Source organism: Argiope bruennichi, chromosome 2, assembly GCF_947563725.1.
Source record: "Argiope bruennichi chromosome 2, qqArgBrue1.1, whole genome shotgun sequence".
In the NCBI taxonomy this organism is placed as follows: Eukaryota; Metazoa; Arthropoda; class Arachnida; order Araneae; family Araneidae; genus Argiope; species Argiope bruennichi.
In genome coordinates, this window is record NC_079152.1 from 95,294,170 (window position 1) to 95,314,459 (window position 20,290).

Here is a 20,290-nt window from a genome sequence, read left to right on the forward strand (position 1 = left end):
ACGGACCTTGTAATTTTGAACCACGGTCAGATGACGAGGAGGACACCTGAGCTGGCACCCCCCTCTCCACACCACACCACATCAGCGGGAGGACGTTTTGTCATGACGGATTTAATGTGCAACAGACCCCCTTACACGACGGTTCTTCAGTGGAATCGGGTCACGAACCTACGGTTCCGAAGCCGAGAACTTACCACCAGGCCACCGCGGCCCGGTATGTTTCTTTCATTCTTTGCTGAACTTTTGAATATCTTCTAGCCATAACAGCTACGTTATCATACACTTGGCCTCTAAAGTTCGTTATATAGAAATTATCAGTTTCACGCTTCCTCAAAACCATTTTGAAATTCCTTTAATTGTATTATTATTAAGTGGTAGTACTTTTTGTTTCAGTGAAATCTATAAAAAATATTCCACTATTGTACTTCCTGTTTTACAATCACAACGTGTCTTAATACTTGGCTTGTTTGGCCTTCATAAGAAACATTCAGAGTGCTATCAAATATAATCAAATAATATAGGGCCTTTTTTTTTTTTTTTTTTTGGCTTGTCTTATAATAAGTTGGCGAACTTTATCTCCCAAAGTTACAAAAAATTCGTTTAGAATTTCTTGTGACTTATAAATATTCGTAATTTTGCTACCCATTTAAGATCGTTCAAGATTTTATGAAATGCAGGAGCGTACTTAGTGATTAAATGCACCAATTCTAAAAAATTGCCTCTGTTAGTACTTGTGCCATTTTCTCTGTGACCACATAAGGCCAAATTTTGTTTCGCAAGGAATTTTATATTATCAAACATTTAGACAGTGTTGCCTATCACTAGAGTGAGTGAGATGACTACAATCATGTAAAGAAAGGGGATTCCCCTGTTCCATCGCAAATTAAATAATAGAAAGATTCGTGTTCATTTTAATTGTTCCGAATTGTAGGTGTGAGGAAAATATGATAAGAAAGGATTCAAAGTTTTAATTCAGATTACAAGATATTATTATTTATTTGGAATTTTCCCACCCACTACGTTACGCCACCGATTTACGTCAATAAGAAAGTAGTTCAAGATTTTTTTTTTATTTACTACACTTCCTTCCTAATTTTATGTATGTGTTTGAACGTTTGTATAAATAATTTTTGTTATAACTCATTAAACACATTCCTTGACATATCTGCCGCATTGTCATTTAAAAATATGACTTGTTGCTTACACTATTTTCTAAACTTTTTTTTGTTGTTTCTGGAAAGAAATAAAAATTAACTATGAATAATGCAATGAATAATATTTTTGAAAAAAAAACGTTATATTATAATCAGATGAAAAGAATACAATTGTTATATTGACTATTTGAAATCATTTGCAGACGATAAAAAAAATTCCCCAATTTTTTCTAAAAGAACATTCTTTTTCCTTTATGAAAAAATTAACAAAAGATTACAAAAACAATGTATATTCTGTTCATCAAATGTCTTTAGGAAACCTGATATTCACTTACATATCAAATTAAATGCACTTTTAAGGAAATTTAAACTCAAAATAAAAAAGTGGAAATAATATGATTGAAAATTAAAAATCAAATTTTGATAAGATGATTAAAGTTGACGGTTAAATTTAGAAGGATTATATTTTTTTTCTGTAAATTTTGTGTTTCTAACTTATTTAATTTTCTTTTCCTGGTGATTTTTCTAAAACAAAATAGAAAATTGTCCGGTATGTATTTTTTATTGCATTTTCATATGGTTTTAAATCCTTGCGATGTTGAATAACAATTTTATTTATTTAATTTTTTATGATCATAATTAGTTGAATAACTTTCTTTTCAGGAATAAATTGCTCTAATTCAACAACTTCTTAAATAATTCTCCAAATAAAGCAAAAAATATGATTGATTTTCTTACTATATATAATTATCAATTCTGCTTATTTATTTCAATAAGAATCTTTATTTTCATTTCAAAAAGATGTACACTTTTGTTGAAAATGAATTTTTTTTTTTAAATGCTTTACTCTTATCTTAGTTAATAGCAAAATAAAGATGGAGCCTTAATTAAAAGTAATTATAACTTTATATTAAATAACCTTTTCTATTTGTGCACAGGGAAAAGATAACAGTGATTGGAAATTGTTTGTATGTATGAAATTTTCAACTACTTTAAAATCTGTTTCAGTTTAAACAACCTCTAATAAAAGCCACATTTTCTCAGATTAACATCTTAAAAGATAACTAAAAGCTCTTAACTGCAGATTCGGAGAAGATGCCATCTATTATTTCGACAAAAAAAAAAATATAAAAATTGCGTGAGAAAACGAGTTAGCAAGATTTCGCAAATGAAATATGAGATCATTTTAAAAGAAGTAGAAAAGGAATTTTAAAGCTGAGTTAATTGTGTATGAACAAAGGATCTCATCTGAAACAGATTACAATCCTTCACGGGTCTGAGTTCTAAAACCATGTTCAACGCTAACTTGAAAACTTGATTATTAAGGCGGCGCGCAGACGTTGAAAACAAATAATTCCGATTCATAATCAGCTCATTACGTTAGTTTCATAAAATTCTCAAATAAAAATTTCCGTGATGTACAATTTTGAAAAAATTCATTATTTTGTGAGATTGCTGAATTAATTCACTGCAGCAAAACCCAAGCTCGTTTACCTGGCCTCAAGATGATATATGAAATTAATTACATTATCAAAGCATGAAATTGTAGTTAAAATTGAAAAACTGTAGAAAATTTGTGTCTCATTCTGAATTAAAATATGTAATTAAAAGAAGACTAAGAGAGTAGTCAACTTGAAAATGAAATGCAAAACTATAACAAGCTATAACTATAACAAAGCTAAGACTATTATATGATCAAATTATATATATTTTTTAAAAAAATTAATGAGTGTCATTACTTTATGCAAAAAGTAACAAAATCCGATAGTAAAAAACAAACAAACTTGGAAGCTCTTGACTTCATTTTATTTAATCATTTGAATTTTTATTATCAATCGAAAAATAAAATGAAGTAAAGAAATTTGAAAGTACAAAGAAATTAAATAAAGTTTTAAAATCTTAGATAAAAAAAATCAAGTGAATTCCTAAATTATAAAATAAATGTTATATTTTTTTTGATATAATAAAAAAAATCTAATACGCTTTGGCACATCTTTGGAATAATGTTTTGTTTCCTGTGTTCTATTTTCTTTTGGAGATTTTTTTAAGATAAATAATTATTCTAAAAAATTTTGATATAATAGAGATTCATAGAATTAATAATTCTGTATATTTCGAATCGAACAGTTGGTGAAAATTTACGAGGATGCACCATATATCTGGCAGAGTTGGAGCTTTTTTCCATTTCTAACTATATGATAAGATATTGACAAAAAGTCAAGAAAAACCTCATTATATGAAATAAAATATTCAATGTTCTGATTACTTAAAAAAATCAGCCGCTCAAACAATCAGTCATTAAGAAATAAAATAAAACATATAAGGTTCTGATTATTTTAGAAAAATCAGCTGCTCAAATAATCAGCCATTAAGAAATAAATGTTCTGATTCTTTAAAAAAAAGCAGCTGCTCAAATAATCAGTTATTATTTTAAAATACAGATGGACAAATGATTGCTTCGATATCTCCTTGATTATTAAATTTTAAATAATAAAAGAAATCACAGTACTAAGTAATTAAAAAAAAGTTCATCTCTTCTTATAAGTTATCAGAAATGTAACACCATTTGTTGAAAAGGCAGATTAATTTCAAAGAAAATCCACTATCCTGTAGCGAAATCTTTATATAAATAGAAAGTAAAAAAAGCGATAAAAAATTAGGAATAGAGAAAATTAATTTAACTAAAAAAAAGTATATTATTTCAAAACACGATTCCAGTATTTTCAAGTTAATGTGAACAAACAACACTCTTAATACAATTACTAGAATATTTTTGCCCCAGTATTTATGTTGTTTTTCTGATGTTTCCTATCATTTCTGAATGAATTTCCATAGTATTCCATTCCTACGAAGAATAAACATGTCCATTATGCACCAAAATGTTCTGAAAAATTTCTTGAAGCGTATTTTGTTGTATACTTTTCTAATGAGGCATATTTAAAAATTTTCATTCTACTTCAAAAATGTGTTTCATTATTTAAAAAGTAGCATACGAGGAAAATATATTTAAATTATGACTTTGACTTCAAAAAATAGCTTTTAAATTTATGTAAGATTCCTCATTATAATTCATAGCGATTAGAAAGGGAAATTTAAATATTCTTCTTTGAATTCTGTGTAGAATATTATAAAAAGCCTATGTTTAAAAAAAAATTCATAATGATGTACTTTTAAGCCAGATTTTTAATAAATTCGTACATTAACGGAAATATAAAATCGAAAGTTTCAAATAAATTAGCATCTTAAATGAATAATCAAAGTTTTGTATCTTATAACTAAAGATAATCTAAGAAAATTTCTCTAGAAAAAATAAATTTTATACCGATTTTTGTAAGAACTGTTAATTTTAAAAAATAGTGCATAATGTTTTCTCGTTATTCATATTATAAAATTTTAAAATATATTTGTAATCCCTGAATAGAAATTGGAATATTTAATATTTAAAAGCATTTATTAACTGACTGTATGAAAAAAAAATAGAAAAGGTGCAGCAAATTTATTAATTTTATCTTGCAAAAAGCTGAGCAATTTATTTTTAAAACTCCAAATATAAATAAAATATAAAACATTATTTCATATAATATCTTTATAACTGTTTATAGTATCACTAGATTAATCTCCACTTAGCAGGGTTTGCATAATAATCCTCCCAGATTTGCCATGCAAGCGTCTCAATGATAATTGAAAATTGCGCTACTTTGACGAAATGAGTGAACACAGGGGTGTAACTATGTTCCCTAAAATAGATATTATTAAAAATAACGTTCAACTCAATTTAATTTCTTCTAATGTTAATTTAAATCAATACAGAATAAAATTATTTGGTCTTGAAAAATGTCTTTTCCTTGATTTTGAAATATTCAAAAAACAAATTCAACTATCAAATAAGACTAATAAATTATTTAATTTATTAAAAAAATTTGTTTTATGGCATGATTCGCGTTGGCATAGTTTTGAAATAAATTCGTGATATTATCAAAAGAAAGACGTTTTTATGCATTAATAAAAATTCTAAATTGATTTCCTTATGATCCTTTCATCTTAATCAACACAGCATAAAATTTGCTGACTCTGAAAAAAATTTATGAAGACAAATTCAACAGGCAAATGTAACTAAGAAAAAAATGTGGAAAAAAGAATAATAAACATAGAATTTTATGATCAAAAAGAATGTATTTATGTCAATAATCGAAGCATTGATGTCCCTGAGAATTCCCTAAGTCAATTGAGGAGTATTTTAAAAAAAATTCTATTAATACAGATCGAAAAGTAAACTACATATTCAACAATCTCATATTAATGTTCTGAGTACTTCTTCGGAAACACAATTCATGAAACCACGTTGAGTTTTTGAAACAAATAATTTCTCCATCTTACTGAAAGCCTTTCAAAATTTTGTCAATCAGTTCATTTGCGCTTTGAATTCGTTTTCTTTTATCAATAATAGTTAATTAAAATTTAAATTTAGAGCATTAAAAAGAAAACAAATCAAATCATACTCCTTTGCTTAAGGTAGAAAGTGGCCTGTTTTTTGGAGGGGGGGGATAGAACCGCACAACAGAAACATTTATATAGATCTCATTTGTAAATTATACTATATAGTATTATTTATAAATCATTGACATTTTCTTGACATATTCAAAAAAGGACATAAAATGGCATTATTAAAAGAATAAATGACATCATTAAAAGTAAAATGATATTATTAAAAAATGAACACTATTAAAATGCGAATTTATTCAAAAATAATGACATTATTTTGAAAAAATGTCATTAATTTGAAATTAATAGCTATTTAATCAAATCGTATATAATAATGAAAATTCATTTACCAAGAATAAAACAAAAAAATTAAATGTAAAATATAACTATTTAGTTATTTCTGCTATCATATAATTCATACACATATATTATCTCATATATGTAGAAACAGAGTAGCTCATTATAGTTTAATAAATATCAGAGAAATTACGAAAATATATTTATATATGTTTATCAGTTTAAATTAAAATCGAATCAATGTCGTATTCTTTTTGTGGATTAAGAACATTATAAATACAAAATGTCGCATTCTTTTTGTAGATTAAGAACATCATAAATACAAAATGTCGCATCCTTTTTGTAGATTAAGATCATTATGAATACAAAACGAAATCATAGGAATTAAGTGACACAATTAAAAAATATTTTTAAAAAATTCATTTCTGAAATATAAGTAATAACAGCTTTATCGACATTAGATAAACAAAAAAAAATTATAAGCACATTATACAGCACATGCCATTATATCTGTTTTATATTAATTATATCTGTTTAATATTAATATGTTTAAAACTAAAAAAAATCGTTATTATATCCTAATAAAATTAGTAAAAAATTATTAAAAATTGCGTTTGTTAATTATATATAAGAAACTCACATATTTCTACAGAAGTAGTTTAAAGAATCCCTCAATATAAATATTGGAACATAAACGTTGCAATTACACATATCATCTTCCGTGTGTTTACATCTCAAATATATTATTTCATCTCTACAATCGACGTATCTTTTTGTATTTGCTTTTATCATTACTTACCCATGCATCAGTAACAGCTAAGTACACGGTGTCTCCCATGATCGAAAGCGCAAAATGCCGATTGACTCAAGCGCAAAACCGACTTATTTTTACCGCTAATTATGCATGTCGAAATTCCGAAGACTTTCGTGCAGCTTACCTAACGAGGTTTATGATGCCAATAATCATTTCTGGATTCCTCAGCCGAACGGTGGGTGTTCTATGCCAAGCCCACGCTTGCGTATCTCGTAACATCCTTTATACGTGTAACCAACTAGGCATCATAAGAAAGAAACAAACAAAATTCAAAACACGGCGCTTAAACCTAGTCTTTTCAGATGTGAATATCTGGGCGTTCGGCCTTCGTCGTCAGGTGGCCGTGGAATTTTGTAAAAGATGGGTTTTGTTATGTCATATCAACGCTCCGACGCCTAGAGAGTTTTGTCAACTATTGTATGAAAACATAAGCAGTGAAATAGCATTCTAAACGGCAAGGACTCAACGGTATAGAACACTAATATTCTTTTGCTGCTTTCATCAAACCATAAAAAATGATGTTTACTGTTATAAAGAAAATTCTTGAATTCTGTATTCATTTCGTTTAGGCAAAAATTCTTTATTCATGATTGATAAACATAAAAGCATTGTCTTTCTTGTCATAGAGATGCTCTAAATATGACTGTTTTATTATTTGTAAATAAAATTTGTCATTTAATAAAAGGCGATATATATTTAGATGTAAGCATGTATTTTTGAGAAGCGATTCTTATTATGACCCGATTTTTAAACCGTAAATTCATCGACTTTTTTGTCCTGTTAGTAAGAAATCGGAATATTTTCAACAAAGGGAATTATTTAATTTTCATATGATACACTTCAAATGCGTCGTGCGATTCAATTTTTGAATCCATTACCCATGTCACTGGGAAAAAGTGATATAACACCTCAGCTTAGCAGTATTGCAGTTACATTAAAAGACCAGGGCAGTTGTGTTTTACATGGATTCAGATGTCACGTGAAGCGGCTTTGTTGAATAAAGTGTAAATTCTTTATTGCTGATTCGAGTCCAATTTTTGAGCTATGATGGCCTAGTATTAAAGACTCGATTTTGGTATCGGTGGATTGCAGGTTCGAAATCCGATTCCGTATTTGGATTCGGCGCATGTTACATCTGATGAGTGGTTGAATATCCTTTGGCTGATGAGGCACGAAAGTTTGAAGAGAGCTACAAGCTCAGTTATCCTCTTCGGCACCTGAATACGATTCAAAATTACTAGGCACATTTTCAAACAACCCTCGCGTTGTTTCAAATGGAACATAAATCGCAATGACTTAAAGCTATGAATAGGTCAATACCGAAAAAAAAATTCAATCGAAGTTCGTCAATTTTATAGTGGAAGTAAAAAGTCTTTTTTTTTTAATTCGTAAAGATTTGTTTAATTATGTACTTCTGAAAAATATGTTCAGAAGCGCTCTTGAAAGTTTCAGATAATTTTAGTTCTTTTCACCTTTTAATTCAAAACCTAAGCCCTCTTCAAAACCTAAACTTTATTTAACGAAACTTACAAAGGAAAATGCTGTAAATAAGCCATATTGTGATAACTTGATTTTATGTACTAGAATGCTGGAAAATAAAAAAAGAATCATCTATTATGAATCAAATTTCCCACCGTAAACATACTTCATGAAAATCTAACTAAAGTAAGGAAAAGCAAATACTTGAAAGATTTCTATGAATATATATTATTCTATTTCTATCATCATTTTTAAATTTTATTATTTATAATTATTTTTATTTGATAATTTGCATTTCAATTATTTTTGATGAAGGCATTGACATTTATTAGCTATACACATTTTTCAGGCAATTAAAACTTTTTACTGATTACTTACTCCAGCAGACAGGGTGCCATCCAATACTTTATATGGAGAAAAATGTTTTGAAATTATGTACGTAAAAAAAAGGAATCCAGATTTTGCAACATTTGATAGCACCCATGAAGCTTGAGGTTAAGTCAACTTTCTACAATATACACTTTTATCAAAAATAGGAGCGCAATTACGAATTTCTGGTATCTTATCAAAATTTCAGAATCTTGGTTCAAGTAATAAATAAATGGAAGTTGTATTTTTCATTCACTTCTGAGTGACGGTTGTTATATAGAGTTGAAATGCTTTTTCAAAATTTGACCTCTAACTATACTTTTATCTTCACGGAGGCTTTTAATTCACTTTGTTATATAGAATTGAAATGTTTTTTCAAAATTTGACCTCTAACTATACTTTTATCTTCACGGAGGCTTTTAATTCACTTTTCTGTGTTATGTTCATGTTTTTATCAAGATTGCGTGTTTATCTACGTGTCTACATCTATCTACGTGTTTGCTTTTTGATTTTTTTTTCTATACAAAAGGTATTATTAATGATTTTCCTAATTTTATAAAAGTAGAGCTATTTTAGTTAGCTTCTGACTTTTGCCAAATTCCATAGAATCGCGTTTCAAACAATTTCACTCGAAATTAACGAAGAAATTTCTCAGTTTCAAAATCCTGATCTCCAGTCTAAATAGGAAAAACTGAGACTTAATTGAGTGAATACAAGAAGAAATACAGTTGAAATCTTTGCTCTTTATACATACCAAAAAATAAAGAGTAAATTATTTTTTTTTAATTTAAAACCATATTCTAAAATATTTAATGTTAACTAATTTTATATAAACTTTCGAAATGAAATGTTTTAAAATAAAAATAAGCAATAAAGATATTATGTATCATTATTTTTAGTTGAGTTATTCCCCTTAAACAAGTAAAAATGATTAAATTTTAATAACTTCTCTTCAAATTATACAATATAATACTGTTTTTTAAAAAAACAGACATTCTCTTTCATTCAAAAACATTGAATTACATTAAATTATCCAAATACACATATCTCATTTTTTAAAATATTTATTTATAACAAATTTATCACATTGCAAAACGAATTTACCAAGACTCAGATCTAGAAAAGCTGATAAAAAAATATTTTTCGAATATACCGGTTTCCGGATTCTGCACTAAAGTACAATTCATATGAAATTTAGCGCAATACCTTTCGAAGCTATTATAATTTTCATAAGAAATGAAATTGCCATTAAAAATTGATATTCGATATACAGTACACTCTCGAATATCTGGCCTAATGTGGTGGAAGGAATGGCCGGATAACAAAAAAGCCAAATAGGCCGGAGTTCTATGAATTCATTTATTTGCCTACTAATACCAGAAGACAAAGATTTTATCCAAAACTCCCTGTTGTAATACATATTTTCTCACTTTTTATTGAGTACTAAGGCCTTCATTTATCTCAATATGAATGCAGCCATGGCTCGGTGAATCATAGAAGCAGTTGCCGGTAACGTGTCGAGTTAAAATAAAAGGCTCGGTACTGGTAGTTTATGTATGTTTATATACTGCACTGCACGTTTCAAGAATTTATTACAGAAAAAGTAAATGAAAGGATATAAACTGTTCACATTTTAACATAAATTCTGTAATGTCCAACTTAAATGCAGGAAACATAAACAAAACATTAATTTCAGTCGTAGGCCTAAGTCTTAAGAAAATGATTTTAGCTTTCGTTAATAAATTATTACCCAGATATGAAAAGATAACCCAAAGATAAGAGTCAAAACTTAGTCTTTAGATTTTGAAAAAATCTTTAATAAATTACTTAACAGACGCCTTGCCTTCCTCATTTAATTACGATGAAAGAAAACTAGGCCGGTTAGTACGGAAGCCGGATAGTCGAGAGTGTACTGTATTTCGAAATAAAAGATTTAAAACTTACCACGGGTTTCTAAAAAAAGAAAAAAAAATATTATTATTATTATTTAAAATTCGACTATGGCAATCTACAAAACAAATGAGTTAAACCACTGATAAAGGTCTCTATATAAAACAACAACTTAACATAGAATAAAATTCAAATATCTGAAGAATTTAATACTGCATCGAATTCATTATAATAACACAATTAACAAATTATTTCGTATGCGTTAAATCTTTTCACGTTTTCAGAGCTCATCACGTTGCTCGTGTTTAACAGAACGTATCGGCCACCTCCATAAAGTAAATCCATGCGTATCGTCTTATTTTAGGTGTTCAAGCGAAGCAAAAAGAAAACAACGGAGTTCATCTTCGCTTCATCTGTAAGTAATTCCAAGACATCGATTCTATTTCTCACTCACCAAAGTATAATGATAGATCCATAGACAATCGGAGTACAGACTGCGGGTAATTTTCCGATCAAGCACTTTGACTTCTTTAATAGAGCGTTTCAAGTAAGGTTGAAGTGAAACCCTTTTGTTCCAATAAAAAAATATCTCACCGAATAAATAACATCTAATCGCTTTCGCACACGATCGTATTTGTAGAAGGGTTACGGCTTTGTTTCCTATTTGATTTAATCTAGAGTTATGTTTCTTTTGTTTGACAAGGGAATATTTTAATGGCGGATCTTTGAAAAAGGAAATAGAGATTCGTTAACAGAATTTATTTCGGTTGTTTTCAGTTCATTTAAATTAAACTTGAATTATAGGAATCTATTTCTTATTTAATTCTAAGACAGTTCTGAGTATAGCTAAAAAAACACCAAAAATTGAATTATAAGAGTATATTTCATTTACACCAAAATTATGAAATAAAATGTGTTTCCTATTATTATTTAATCATTATTATTATTTTAAATTTATAATTTATTATAATGATGGTTATTTTGAAATATATATATATACTAGTGAATAATTGTCACCACACAAGTAACATTAAACAAAAAAAATTTTTAGTTGTCGAAATTAGTTTGATATAAACATTAAGCGAAACAATTTTTCTTCAGCTAATTAGTAACGCTAATTTCTTCAATTTAAATATTGTTAGATTCCTAAATGCGCAGAAACATCAAAAATATTGGTTCCAATCTCAGTGCTTATTGCTTATTTTTATCATTATTGGAAGCTATCAATACCAATATCAGTGTGACGAACATTTCATTTGAATTATGATTTAATTTTGTAATAATAAATTTTTAATTATATATTTGCTTTATGATTTAGTTAAATCCATTTTAGTAAAGTTAATCACTTTTTCCTCGGCTAATTAGCAGTGCTAATTTCTTCAATTTAAATATTTTTACATTCTTAAGTGCACAGAAATATCAAAATAATTGGTCATTAAGGCTTTCAATACTTAACAGTGTGACGAACATTTCATTTGGATTATGATTCCCTTTGTAATAATAGATTTTAGATTATATAAGTTCCCTCCATATATAATAACTATAAACATTTTCGTTAATGCTTAAAAATTATATGTTTGAAGGTTTACAAGTACTATTTCTTAAACGTAGTTTCAATGCTAGAAAGTGTACTCTGCGGTAAATACTGAGATTAAATACGTAGACTGAAAACGAAATAACAGAAATAAATAATAGAAGAAATAACAGAATATCTTTGTTATTGGAAATTTACCCTTTCTAAGGCCATGGGAAATATGCTTCCCCCCAAATTCTTCAATCTATATGACGTTATATAGGTTGGCATAAGTTCTGATAATTTTTTCAATAAGACAGAAATTTAGATGCTCCTGTTCCTTATCGCACACAAAATAGTGTGTCTTGATTTATTACTTAATTAATAATTAAACAAATTAATTAATTAATCAAATTAAATTTATCTAACAAGCTAAATGAATCACTTTTCTTAAGCCAATCTCAATCGCAAAAATGTTTTAATATATGATGACTAGAACAAAAATGGCCTTTTAAAGGTAACTCTTTAAAAGTTCAGTTTTTTCTAGCGTTTTCATTTCATTTTTTTTTTTCTATTCTAGGATAACATTTCATCATTCTTTATTTTGGATTAAAATCAAAATAAATTATTTAAAACTACAAAATAATAGGCATTGCAATTAAGATAGAAAAAGATAAGTTGCATAAGACATATTTTGTACATGAAATTTCTAATAAAACACCTGGAATGCTTTTAATTGTTTCTGATTTTACGATAATACACTCCAATTACCGATTTTTAACTACTCCATTTATTATTACTCTTAGATAATTAAAGACTAGTAATTATTAAAAACTTATTTCCTGTTTCCAAAATCTTAACCTTCATATTTTGTTTTTATTCTCGTGCATGAGTAAAGTAGTTAAAATAAAAGGGCAATCCGGTCACGATGTGACATGACTTCGAGTTAGTTTGAGTTTAGTTAATAGCTTGAAGCATATGGACGTTGAGATACAGCATGGTTCTTCTTTATATTTCATCAAATACAGTTTTTTTTATTACAATTCCTACATTAAAATGCAAAAAATGAATTATAGTTCCTGAACTTCTAAAACGTGTCATTCAGGAAAAAAAAACTTTTCAAAATGTGAAATTTAAGACAAATTTAAAGATCGTAAAATATAAAACATTTGATTAAATATTTACGAGAAAATATTTGAATATTGGTTTACTAGATGAAGTTTTAATTTAAACGTTATCAAAAACCGGTTACATTTTTAAATTTTTTCTGTTATATCTTATAAATTCTAACTTTAAAAGCTCAGTTTTTAAGTAAGTCTTTTACATTAATATATGTTTTTTTATTTACTTCATTTTCTTAAACAAAGTATTTTATCCTTTGTTATAATAATTTTTCAGGATTTTAATCACTAAGTATATTTTTATTTTGTTCCTTTGCTTAAGTTCCTTTTTATCAAAAGAGTAAAGAAAACTACATAAGATATTTATTGAAGATGCGTTAAATTTAAAGCTTAAAAGAGAGTTAAAAACTTAATTTATATATTTGGTTGGTTTCGTTCATTTGGATAGTTGAATGACTTTTTACTCATTGATTCGCTTGAGTTCAAGACGTTGATGAAAATTAGAGCAAATCTATTTTCCATTACATAATTATTTCTTAATTTAAAAAATCATATTAATAAGTAATTACATTTCTTAAATGAAAAAAACAAGTTTGAAAATTTGCAATTAACAGAGCATATGCATCAAGTTCTGTCGAGATAAATAAATATTTTACAATCCACTACTCATAATTTCTGTTATATACTTATTACTATTCTTAACAAATGTGAATTAAAAGGTTCTTAAAAAATTATTATGGTGTAAAATCTTTTTATAACAATGAAAATTACTAATATTTTTTTTAAAAATAAATTACAAATTTATTTTATAAAATAAATATTTTCAGATAGTTTCTCTCTAAATTCAGAAAGAGAATAGAATCAGGATATTAGAATTTAGAAAAATATTACTACAAAATTATCGAGACGTTAAATAATATCATTTATGGCTGTTAGTTATTTTCGTAAACTTTTATTATCGGGTTATTATGGTACTTCAATAAAGTTATAAAGAAAAAAATTTAATTTATTAATCAAACAAATACATATTAATTAAAAATAATTTATTTGCAATTAAATCTTTTTGGTAATACTAGAGATTCAACAACCTATAAACTATTAACGATTTAATAATGTTTGAGCCAAAGATTTAATATCAAACACAGCCAACAGACATTAATTTCCTACTAAATCCACCTAAAATAAATACATCATCCCTAACGTAATCTTTAGAAGTCCACAACCGATTTCATTTGTTACTTCAAACGCGAAGGAGTCAGTGGCCTCTAACGCCACTTCAGTTCCCTAGCTTTTGAACCAAGGGCAGTGAGCGGTCAATCATAACCATCCAACCATATCCTGAGATTATAGTTCATCAACATCAACTAACAGTTGCAGGAAAGAATGTGATGACAGGGTCTGGGTGCTCGTGGTCTGCAAACATGCGGAGATCTCTTATTTTCTTTCTTAGCTAAACACCTTCATCGGCTGACCACTCCTACGGAGAAAGATAAAAGTAATCCCCTCGGACAAAGAACGGAAACAATGCGCTCATGTGTTAATGGTCTTTATTTGCCTGTTAGCTGGGCTACGTTTAATTCAATGACCGGGGAAGTAAGTCATCAAGTGTTGAAATGAAGATAAGTATATGAGGAATTCTGCTTTATTTGTGAGAAAATAAAGCATATCACACTGAATTAAAATGTAATATACATATATTAGTAGTCAGGAGTCAAGCAGCCCTGCAATCGAGAGTTTTCCGATTATAATTCTCAAAGCAATTCTGCATGCGGATATCATCTAAATTGCATTTTATTATTGTTGCTTTTCAAACAGGGATTATTTTTATCGTTGTATTTTAACTTGATCAAAGTCCATTTTTCAACTCGGAAGTCTTTTCTATAATTAAAAGACTTCTAACATAAGAGATTTAACAAATTTTTGGTAGTATCATTTTAAAACAATTCTGGGAACATTCTTTGAAACGATTTACTTTGTTGGCTCTGAGTCGGGACCCAAATTGAGCTACGAAGAATACTAATGAGAAGGCGGGGTTCAACCAGTGACAATGTGGGTAAAGGAATTCAAAGCATGAGGGAGAAAGAACTTTGAAGATACTGTTCTCTGGAAGCGATCTTAACCAGCATTATTCAAATATACTTAGACAAGATGGACCTTAGTAAAAAATTGTTTGCTATGAAAGACCTGGAGGTTTCTCAGATGTTCCGCCATAGGAGACATAAATGTGGATTAATTTCTTCTGAAAGTTATTCAGGAATGCTTTACCCCAATTTCTAGGAGCTAATTCATATTTCTACCTCAAGTGATACTTTTTTACTACTGGTCACTTTAAACCAAAAAAGGCACTACATTTAAATTTTATCATGAATTCTTGACTCAAAGACTTGCATAAATTGGTGAAATCAAAAGTAGGATTAACAGCGCCATTATCATTAATGCTGTAAAAAGAACTTTCATGCTGTCTTCTTTCAGATTTTCCCTCTACTTATATATATATATATATATATATATATATATATATATATATATATATATATATATATATATATATATATATATATATATACTAAGTCATTTTTTTTTTGCTTATGAATTTATGTTTCATTTCTTTCTTTTTTCATCAATTGATAAAATAAGCAGGTAAAAAAAAGGCAAAGGTAGGTTTACAAAAGGTATAAGACACTATTTCAAGCAATCAAAACTGATTGATTCTGAACTGAAATTCACTGAATTTCGCTGATTGAATTAAAATCCAATGATTATTAAACTAATAAACTGAGAAAGATCTGTACTTTTCCAATAAATATCCAAATGATTAATTGATTTTGATTCCAATATAATTGATTAATATAGCCTTCAATTTAAGGAAATTCTTTTAATTTAAAAATCCTGAAACTCATATTTTCATTTAAATATATTTATACTGTTCGTATCAGAATCTCGAGACTAGAACTTTCGGACAGTTTAACATCTCAAAAAGCAATAACGCAATTTCGCAATAAATTGTGCGTGTTTCCTCAATTTCTTTTAGATCTCCCATTAGATGCATAATCTATAATCTCACCTTTACTTTGGTACAATAAAAGATAGTAAGAATTATAAGAATTTTAAATTAATTGATGCATTTAAAGAGTAATCAGTTATTAAAAGCAACCGATTTTCTATCTAATAAACTCGTTATTTAAAACGATTGCATTTAATTTCATAACACTGTTTCTGTAAATCTATAGCATGTTGAAACACACATATCGTCATTAACTAATGCAGCTGTAGTTCGTAGTTTTCTGCGGAGTGTCAAATTTATTTGCTACTAGCCGCCTTTGGCGACCAGCCGGTTCACCAGTATTACCGCTCGCTACAATTTTCAATTAAATATTTTAAGTAACTGGTCTCTTAATAGCTTCTCAAACAAAACATTTTTAATCTTCAAATTTTGATAGTCCTACCAAACTTATACTGTTGTTTAGATCGTTTCGTTCAATTTACTATATATATTTTGCTAATTTGTTGTCATTTCCGGTAAAACTTCAACTTTAATTTAAAGTGGAAATAATGAAATTGCAATTAATGTAAAGATATTTTTTAATGAAACCAAGCGTTTTATTTTATTTATCATTTTTGTTGTTATTTTTTTATTATTATTATTATTGAATATGAGTACTGCAAACAGAATCGTTCGGTATTTAAGTCTTATGTGAGCTACAAAATATTTTTCATAATTTGCGTAATATCTCAAAGAATAATTCAACAAAAATTTCTCAGATTCAGCATAAAATTCAGTTTTTAGTTTTGCTTTCAAAAGGATTGAAATAAAATCAATAATAATATTTTGTTCCGGCCTATAAATATATTTCAAAAATTATGAAGTCTAAATTTTATGCAGTAAGGTATCATATTCTGAGAAATATTCTGGATACACCAAATTTTAAATAAATGAATGAATGTTTCTATTTTCCACGATTAACTAAGACTGATTTATGAAGTTTTAAATGTTAAAAATTTAGAAGAACTCAACATTTTCATAATCTTAGGCCAATTAATCTTGAGAAACCTGCGCGCTGATTGGCGTATTTTCTTTAAAACGATCGATAAAAAATCTAAAATTATCCTTTTCCTTTTTGAATAGTGATATTCAAATTTTTATAAATCAGTCAGTTTAAGTGATTGATTTTGTTGATTGGAAATTAATTTTTTATTTAAAATATTAGTGTTTCAAGAACATTTTGTTAAACGTGATTTCCACAGCAGAAGCTTTATGTAAAATCAAGAATTCGTTATATATTAGAGTATTTATTGGATCAAGTTACATAAAATATAATCATTTTCCATTTAGACCATTTTAGCAGATCTGTGTCTATTACTAAAGGTTTACAAATTAGCAGTGTGGCTCTGATTTGGATGGATATCCTGTTCATATTAAACAAAACTTGCCTTAAAATAAAACTGATTTATTGGATTAATAATGCAGATAGTGTAAAAGATCATAAAATAATTTTTCTTGAATTTATTTTTTAGAAAAAAATAATATTTCATATTTGTTTCATTTCCTACAGACACGTGACGAAAATCATATTTTTGCAGATTTCATTTCCAAAAAGATTTAATTTATTTTTAAATATAGCTTTAATCGATGTGATGGCAACACTTTGAAAAAAGCTAATTTTTTCCCCGTGAATGCGAAACGTGCTCGTGCAGCTTAAATTTTATTTTTATTTTGTACGAAAAAAATTGTTGAAAAATATAGTTAAATTATTTATTTAAAAATTAATTAAAAATAGAAATTTAATTTTAAGGTTAAAACATTGGTATCATTTAAAAGATAAATTTTTGATCTTTAACTTGATGTAAAAATCTTTTTTGTGCGGTAATATTTCCGGAAGTTATAGCAGACACACGCTAAAATTTCACTTATTTTTTAAATAAATAAAATTTTAATTAAAAATTCGAAAAAATAACCCCGAGGTGCACATTCCCGGCCTCCAAGGTATACACGTGCCAAATTTCGTAGCTGTTGGTTGAACGGTCTGGCCTGTAGAGCGCCAACACACACACACACACACACACACACACACACACACACACACACACACACACACACACACATTCACACACACACACATTGAGCTTTATTATAAGTATAGATAAATAGAAGGGCTTAGTTTGCTAAGCCTTACAAAAACACGTGCGAAATAAAAAAGCGTATGTTTTCATTTTATTGGTCATTTTCTACTGAAATGTATTTACAAGTATCTAAACGGAGTAATAATTCATTGAATTACATATCAACTAGTCATTCTAAAAAATTCTATTTTTAGACAAAATGAATTTTTTTTTAAAAAAAATCTCCTATTTGATCATTAATCTTTTTGAAAAAAATTATTTATGTATTTAATATGCGTTTAATTATTCCTCTTTGTAAAGCGTTACATATAGATAACTCTTCGTTACATATAGATAATTTCTTCATCCGCGCAAAAACGAACATCGGTTCGGACGCAGCAATTCTTATGACATCACGGAAATAATAAATTATCAGGGTCTCTCCAAGACAATCAAAGTCTGTTTATCGAATCATTTTAAAATGCGTTCAGAGCACATGAATTTTATTTCCGACATTAATATGAAATTTTGCAATTGCTTTCAAAACATCAGTTTTGTTCTATTGTTATTAAAGAACTAGTCACCTCAGGCGATTAGTTTTTTCTCCTGGAATATTCGTTATATTTGATTTAAAATAAATCGCTTTGATATAATTACATATCCATGATTCCTTTAAATTGTCAGGCATTAAAGCCCTGTTATTTTAAATGATTTATATATATTATGTTCATCGCATGCATAAACCTTTCTAATAGAAGCAGTTCCATAGCATTATAGCGCCACTGAAAACGTAAATAAAGGATTCATATATATCCTAAATTTTAGGATATTTTAACCTCATTTTTTTTTTATTTGCCTTTAAACAACACAAAATGAAAAAGAATCCTTCCTTTTTTAGCTTTCAACAAAATAACATACTAAATTTTTGATTAGGCAATGAAAATGGTTTGAATTTCCTACAACAATGTAATCTGTTTTTGGAAATTATAAGAAAAATATTTTTTTAAAATTGTCAAATTTTAGGAGAAATTTGCAGGACTATTTAATTGGCATCATTAAAAACATATTTTTTTTTAAAGTTTTATGTGGTGTAACATTCTTTTTCGTGCAATAATATTTTCAAATGTCACAGAAAAACAAGAAATTTTCCTAATTTTTAATTAATTAAAATCTTTAAAAAATTTCTCCAAGGTGCATATTTCCATTCTTCAAAGCATATATGTGCAAAATTTGGCGGTTCTAAGTCAGACAGTCTGGCCTATTGAACTTCAAAACACTTTCAATTTTAACAACTTCATATCACAGCTTCTCCATGACTTTAATGTGATAATAACTTTAATTGTGATAAACATATCGTGTCCATCATAACTTCATCTTTATTAAAGATTCTTTTACTAAATAAATTGCAATAAATTATCAGAAATGCGGAATATATCTTGATACAGTTTTTCAAAGTTAACAGAAACTATCAGAAGCAAAAATTAAAAATTTTTAAAAAAATCTATCCATTGGAAAATGTTTCATTTCGAAAATTTTCCGATTTCTCCGTAGACAAGCTTATTCAAATAAGGAATATTTTTCTACTAACATTGACCTAAGTTGCCAATATGCCACCAAGGCTATCTTCGTAGAATATTCACAAAATCTACCATAACATTCCTTTTTTTTAGTAACTAAGAGTAAATAAAGGGTAACAGCATCAAAAAAGAATGAATTAGTTTTCTTTTTTATCTATTTAAGAATTTATGCTAAAATTATAAATATTTTCCATTTCTCATGAATGCTTTTATCCAATTATTTTTCTTCAAACAAACATAATTTGATTTTAAAATCTAACTTGCAATGTCTAAAAATAACTAGTTAAACACGAATAGCATAATCATGTATTTAAATTATTTCTTAAATCTCTCATTTAAGCCATAAAAATTTAATTGAAATATTAAAATAATAGTTTTTTTCTGAAATATGAGCATGCTTTTTGTTATGCTAATATATTTTCGGATATCAAATAAGAAGTCAAAATAAATTAAAGCGCAGTTATGCAGTTTGGAATTGTAATAATTGATTCGGG

The 20,290-nt window shown here is 27.5% G+C and overlaps 1 protein-coding gene across 3 annotated transcripts in view; it reads right to left on the reverse strand.

Moving 5' to 3' along the window:
- LOC129961992 (calpain-C-like) overlaps nt 1-20,290 on the reverse strand; it is an 85,993-nt gene that overhangs the window by 62,360 nt on the left and 3,343 nt on the right. Inside the window, exon 1 of one of the 3 annotated variants that reach the window (XM_056075649.1) lies at nt 6,872-6,912. The exons of 1 other annotated variant lie outside the window; for it this stretch is intronic. Coding sequence is in view for 1 of the 2 variants with exons in the window: in XM_056075646.1 (XP_055931621.1) it covers nt 6,733-6,771 (39 nt within the window). In the remaining variant the exon portion in view is untranslated. One more of the 3 variants, XM_056075646.1, reaches the window with a different exon arrangement.